This window comes from Ischnura elegans, chromosome 13 (assembly GCF_921293095.1).
Source record: "Ischnura elegans chromosome 13, ioIscEleg1.1, whole genome shotgun sequence".
Lineage (NCBI taxonomy): Eukaryota > Metazoa > Arthropoda > Insecta > Odonata > Coenagrionidae > Ischnura > Ischnura elegans.
In genome coordinates this window covers 6,042,961-6,049,979 of record NC_060258.1, presented here as the reverse complement: position 1 = coordinate 6,049,979, position 7,019 = coordinate 6,042,961, and the positions used below count along the sequence as shown (strand labels likewise).

Here is a 7,019-nt window from a genome sequence, read left to right as displayed (position 1 = left end):
ACAGAGCTATATCCCGAAATTTTAGAGAGATTATCAACAAGGACAACAGGAACAATTCCCAAGACGCAGAAGACATCATTGACCAAAAGAAAGCCTTCCTCCCCTACGTGAAAGGAACGACTCATAAGATCGGGAACATCATCCAGAAATTCGACATAAGAGCCATTTTTAAACCACACGCCCAAGTACGACACCTCGGAAATGCCAAGGATAGGACGCCACTGCAAATTGAAGGAGTATACGAAATCCCCTGCCGATCGTGTGACAAGAAATACATCAGGGAAACCGGACGAACAGTCAAAACTCGGATAGAAAAACACAAGCGGGCCATTTGACTGGGTTACACTTCAAATTCAGCCGTAGCGGAGCACGAAGCCAGTGGACATGCGATCGACTTCGAAAAATCAAAAGTCATCGCGAGGGTGAAACATTTTAAAGCCTGACTCATCCGCGAGGCCATAGAAATAAAGAAAAACAAGAACAACTACAATAGAGATACCGGATTAAGAATCAGCAATACTTGGAACCCAGTCATCCGAAACATTTCGTTATCTTCCCCCTCCAGTCTTAAAGCCCGTATGACACTTGCCAATTTATTGGCCAATATATCGGCGCGCAATATTGGTTAAAATATTGGGTTTTAGGCATCGTATGACACGTACCAATATTTACACCAATATTGGCCGTTATAGTGTTCTAATACCCCACTAGAGAACGCCACATAACACAAAATGACAAAAGAGCATCTCAAGACGCAGATTGATTGCCAATGAGCTACAGAATGGGAGGTGGCATAATAATTGTAAATTTAATAACTATTTCGAGGGGCTGCAAAGATATTTTCGAATTGCTCGAAATTTCATTCGGGTGAGTTCCTTGAATGATGAGAGATAGAAAATATTGTGATCTCATAGGTGAGCCTAGATAACGTAGCGGCTCGTTTTGGCTGGAATATGTTCATCGAATAAACAGAGATTGTGTCATCAATTGGGACTTTCACCCGAAACTTTAGCGCTCAAATCATGAAAAATAGTTTAATAATTGTAATTTAAACAAAATATAGACGCAATCGAGGAGAATCACGACGTTTTTATTCATTAAATATCCGAAATGTTATTTCCGAATTACCCCCTTTAGACAGTTGATGTTTGTGAATTTATGTTCTCTCAAAGTACATATTAATTATTTGAGCTATTCCATGGATTGCTATGCTTCTAAAGATTTTATATATGATATTAAAATTCCGAGGTGAAATGTTTTGCAAAGAGCTTCTAGATTTGGCCACTAGAAGTCGACAAGACTGAGTTCTGATTGGAGATTGGCCTCGAGAAAATAGAACCCGTTCTAAAATCTAGATTGGCCAAGAAATTGTGCCCAATATTGTGAAACGGAGATTGGGCTGGAAATTGGTGTGTGTCAGTGGGTCCACAATCCAATATCCAATGGATTGGCCAATAAATTGGGAAGTGTCATACGGGCTTAACTCCCCACACGCTCCGTCCACCCCTCCCACCTAAAATATAAAAAGGCAGCAAAACCCCAATCCTAAAATTATTCCCTTGAAAAAGTGACCAGCAGTCGGTCGCGAAACGTCGGGGCTATCTCCATTACGACACGCGGCATACACCCGTATGTGACTTATTTTAATCATCATGAGCCGCGAAAGCTTCAATCAAGTAACTAACCTAATCAAGTTCTATTAAAGTACTGTGAATCTAATAGAACTCTATCAACAGCATACACAAATTCCAAGCATTTAAAACAGCAATGAATCTAATCAAGTTCTATTAAAGTACAATGAATCTAATAGAACTCTATTAAGAGTATACACAAATTCCAAGAATTTAAAACAGCAATGAATCTAATCAAGTTCTATTAAAGTACAATGAATCTAATAGGACTCTATCAACAGTATACACAAATTCCAAGCATTTAAAACAGCAATGAATCTAATCAAGTTCTATTAAAGTACAATGAATCTAATAGAACTCTATTAAGAGTATACACAAATTCCAAGAATTTAAAACAGCAATGAATCTAATCAAGTTCTAATAAAGTGCAGTGAATCTAATAGAACTATGAACAGTATACACCAATGCCCAGCGTTTAAAACGGCAATGAATCTAATCAAGTTCCATTAACATCGCATACAAATTCCAAACATTTTAAATTACAATGATTCTAATCGAGGTTGAGCATCCTTCGCTTGCTTCCTCCTGTCCCTTGCACCAGCCTGCCGCAGCCACTCTGCCACTGCCTTTCCAACCTCTTTTCTAGAGTGGTTGGCCAAACATGGTCTCCCCTGTATCACTTCTGAAATGAAAAAAGAATTCAGTGCCATAAAATTCCCACACGCAACATCTTGTTCTCACTAGGCTGACAAGTCAAAACCCAATGGCAACAAGATAAACAAGAGTGCAACCATAAAGAAACAAGGATTCTACCATTGTGAACTTTTGAAAACTAAATATATACTTGCATTTGAAAACCACCTTCACAAGACCAAACAGTATACAACAATTTAAGATCATGAGATATAATTCATATAATATTTCCATGAGATGTGTCACTTTTTAATAGAAAGTGAAGGTAAATGAAGTTATCTTATGGTTAAAAATGACATTACATAGTACTCTAATAACTTTAATGTTATTAATTAAAGGTGAAAGAAAATGCCATGACCCAATCCAAATATTGAATACCACAACTTGACATTTGGATGATTGCTCCACAGAAGTTATTAGTTTACACTGATTTCACATTAACTCCTTAATGAACTGAGAACAGCAGAAAACAATGCAGTGTGAGCAAAATAAACCTGCTGAAAACTAATGAGGTGAAAAAAATTCATTGGGTTTAAATATAAATGCCAATGCATTACTTACCAAATATCAATTTATCAAGCCTAGAATCTTTGAAGCTAAATTTATTCCGGGCTGGGACTCCCTTATAAGTAAAACATTTCCCCAAAGCATCCGTCATTGCATAGTACATTATCCCATTGACGGCAGTCACCAGTGAAGCCCCACCCTGGATCTTCAATACCCCTTTCTGGAAAGTGAAGGGATCGTTAGACATAGAAGTGAGAGCAATAGCTAAACAGGCTGTCATATAGGAAAATCATCTCCTCAACTTACCACTAACTCCCTGAATGCCACGTCTTTCAGATCATTCTCTATTACTTCATAGTCCTCGACAGTCCTCAACGGGAAATTCAGTTCAACATCTGGAACCCCTTGAAAATGAGAAGGTCTTTCTTTCAGGTTGTTCACTGCTGCAACCAGTGATTGTGTCGTCTCGAGTAGGAGAACATTAGTTGTCTCCACTCTTTTTAGCAAAACGTCAATCAAACCTGATTTAAAATAAAAGATGCACTTAAAGCAATTTAATTTAAAACTTCCACATAATTTAAAGAATACAGTTGAGTACTTACGTTTATTTTCCTTGCAGCCACAGTTGCATGCCCCACCACTGGAAAATTTATCTGAAATACAAAATAAGTTTTAATGGAACACTAAGCAGAAGGAAGAGAATAGAAATCTCATTATGTCCAAGGAAAGCATAAAATATACTGGCTTAATATTTGAGTAGACTTATGACTACGCAGTTAGACATTTGCTTCTATGAAGATAAAATATTTACTACACTCCACCGCCTATGAGGCCAGAAAATGAATATTAGAATGAGAAAACATGACTAACATAACTAACTTCATAGAAACAACCAATACTGATTAGTAGTATTTGCAAAATTACAAAAATGAAACCATGTTATGCACTGAATCCAACTCTGAAAACAAATTTGTGAATTACCAACCTAAAGAGGTACTGGTATCAGCATTAATGGCTGAAGTATAGCTTGTAGAGGGCCCTTGACTCTCCATAAAAATTGCAGCAGCTTCTGAAGTCCTTACATTATGCGAAATGAGCACAGATTTTTGTCTTGGTGTGGTTTCTATTACACCATGGGAATGAATATTATATACAAAGCATTATATACCATCACGTATAAATGCAAAATCACAAAGCAGTCAATAAGCATAACAAAGAACCATAGTTAATACTTCACCTTTAACCATCTTTGGAGGAGATGGCATTTTCCTCCTCGGGCAATGATCACTATCATCATCACTCTCATACTTTGCCCTATTCCCTCTTTGACCTCATCCAAGGACCTTATCGGCATCCACATCAGAGGTATCAATGGCTACTAACTCCAGCTCTCTGGCCTTCGCGTATGAATCTAAGTGAAGAATTTTACAGGTTATAATCTTTCATGCGAAAATAATTAGATAAGAATGACAGTGGAAATCATGACAAAACCATAAACAAATTTGACACTACTAAAATTAATTCCCTGAGAGTTATGCCAAAATTCTCAACTAATAACAAGATTCCAAGAATAACCAAATTTGCTCACCACAAACACTCTTAGGAAATTTTCTAACCCTGAACTTACTCCAAGATGGGTGTGACAGTGCATGGCTGGCAATGATGAAGATAATCTGCCTATCAGTCATTCCACTAGGGTAGCAATACATCATGGTACCCTTACTCTCCAACAGCCACGTAGTAGGCACTGCCTTGCAATCTGGCATGTCACCCTCATTGGCCGGTATGAACTCTACCACAACCCAACTATCCATTTCTATCACTGGTCACTGTACCTACTTTATTTGGGGATGTAATTAAACTTCTGAGCAGTAATTCTTCTCCAGAATTCAAGTTATACACTATTTCAATACCAGGTAACCTCCCAACCCTACATCTATATATACATACACTAAAACACCTAACAATGAAATCTAATTTGTTTAACAAATGCAACATCACTTCATTTGAAATCAACAAATTATGATGAACATGGTAGCTAACACAATATTAACTTATTTATGACGCATCACAGCAACATAATAGGACTCTGGAAATTCCAAAGTCACATTGGGAACACACATCCCTTAGTGCCTAATGGAATTAAAGGGCCTATTATGAACGGCTCACCGCATGCGGTGTCGTACGGCCCCGAAGCACGTTTACCGCCTCCGAGCGATTACGAGTGACCACCGGTCGGTGTCACACCACGGCTTGGGGGTCAATATGATACCACGGTCAGCTACCCCGGTGGTGAGATACCGACCCCTAATGGCGGACGTTTGTTCACCTTTTTCGGGTCAAGCTGGCATTTTTAAAACTAAATATCCGACGATAGAGACTCGGAAGCCCTCATATTTTGTGTTATTTATAATATTAATGTCGGAATAAGCGTATAAAATATAAAACTGGAGCAGTTGAACAAAAAATTATAATACCTAAATAACATCGTTGTAGCAGTCTGAGCCACGGCCGTTGGAGATGGATAAGTTTATTGTAAGTTGATCTTCATTCATTTATTTAATTAGAACAATTTGGAATTTTTTTAAATGTCCACTATGTTTTTATATGCAAAAACTTCTTCTATTTCTGGATAGGTACAGGAAAATTCGTCGGTAAGGACTACATATGCTTGTATTGTAAGGTGAATACAGCTGTTGCTCGCCCCTTGGAGATTTCTACGAACATCTTTTGTGGCAAAATAGTATTTTTTTCACGTGACAACTTCTTGTATTGTAAGGCGAATACAACTTCTGCTTGCTGCTTGGAAATTTCTAAGAACATTTTCTGGGACAAAATAGCATTACTTTCAACGTGATTACTGCTTGAATTTTAAGGTGAATGCAACTTTTGCTCACTGCTTGGAGATTCTACAAACATCTTTTGTTCCAGAATAGTGTTATTTTTAATGTGACAACTAGGTACCGTTAATCACAGTGCCAGTGGTTGTACTGCACAAAGTTTGACTACGATGACAAATATCTGCCAAGAGCTGTAATTATCAGTGTTCCATTTTGACTGGTTTGTAAAAAGTGGTATTACGCTATCGAGAAGTGTCTGGTAGTAATGTAAAAATTGTCAGTGGCCTTTTTAACCTTAGTTATTCAGTTGTGTTACCTTGGCCCAAACTTAACTCCGTAGAGATTACGTTTCACGACGAAGTTATCAAGTTCAAGGCTGTGTGTGAAATTTGTTTATGCAAGTATATCAATCGTACCAAGGAATTGTAATGAGAAAAGTCACTTGTGTGAGATAATGTGACGCTTAAAATCAGTGATTAAGTAGTAGTTTTTATCATAGCGAGCTCTTCATAGTGAGGTATACGTGATGAATATAAGAATGGTAGTGACTTCCAGTTTTTGATTATCGTATTTGCCTATTTCCCTTTATTTATAATGGCCCTGTAAACCATAATGGTTGCCACAACGTTGCAGCAACGTCTCACGGCAACCAACTGGGAGTTCCATGCAACGTTGTGACAACGTCTTATTTACTGCCAAACGTCCTCCGTACTACGTTTTCACAACGTCTTCACAACATCTTTGCAACGTGACACGTAACATGATTGCAACCTGCCTGCAACCTTCTGTAAACCATATAGGTTGCCACAACGTTGCAGCTACGTCTCACGTCAACCAATTTACTGCCAAAATTTAATCCTTACTACATTTTCACAAATCTTCGCCACCGGAAGCGTAACGTGATGCAACCTTTAATAAATAATACTTTAAATTGTGTCGTTTCAAAGGAAATTTTTTTATTATTCCTTATTTACAATTTGTTTTCCTTTCCTCCACCCTCTGATGCCTTGACTCAGCGTGCCTGAACCAGTCAACTGCCTTCTCCTTTATGTGCTTATGGCCATATTCCTTTAATGTGGGCTTGCAACGGAAAGCATCTGAAATTAAATTTTAGTAAGGATTTTAGACACAAGTAGTTTTATTGAACAGTTCCCATTTTGAAATAATTTTATAAGCACAACATACCAATAATACAGGCACACGTTCTGGTGGCACAGAACTGGATTTTTTTAGTGTTCATTTTGGAATGGCCGAAAAATGAAAATCTCCGACCAAGGTTATTGGTAAATAGGTGGTATAACATGCCGAAAACACCCTCAGTAATGTTATTCCGACCTCGTCTGCATAA

At 37.8% G+C, this 7,019-nt stretch overlaps 1 protein-coding gene across 1 annotated transcript; it reads right to left on the bottom strand.

Annotated features, from left to right (window-relative positions):
• Positions 1-1,412: 1,412 nt before the first annotated feature.
• On the bottom strand, positions 1,413-4,317 carry LOC124170187. The gene is made up of 6 exons (XM_046548881.1): positions 4,069-4,317; positions 3,817-3,954; positions 3,434-3,484; positions 3,138-3,352; positions 2,886-3,051; positions 1,413-2,313 (listed from the first exon to the last, which is right to left on the bottom strand). The coding sequence occupies exons 1-6, from the start codon at positions 4,094-4,096 to the stop codon at positions 2,171-2,173; spliced, it is 741 nt and encodes a 246-aa protein (XP_046404837.1). The 5' UTR covers positions 4,097-4,317; the 3' UTR covers positions 1,413-2,170.
• Between the last annotated feature and the right edge of the window lie 2,702 nt (positions 4,318-7,019).

What these genes read in the sequence shown, in the direction of transcription:
- LOC124170187 (XM_046548881.1), bottom strand. Translation starts at nt 4,096, where the DNA reads ATGCCATCTCCTCCAAAGATGGTTAAAG. An exon ending in TGATACCAGTACCTCTTTAG is followed by an intron (nt 3,485 to 3,816) that starts GTTGGTAATTCA and finishes TTTGTATTTCAG; the next exon opens with ATAAATTTTCCAGTGGTGGG. An exon ending in TGGCATTCAGGGAGTTAGTG is followed by an intron (nt 3,052 to 3,137) that starts GTAAGTTGAGGA and finishes TTCACTTTCCAG; the next exon opens with AAAGGGGTATTGAAGATCCA.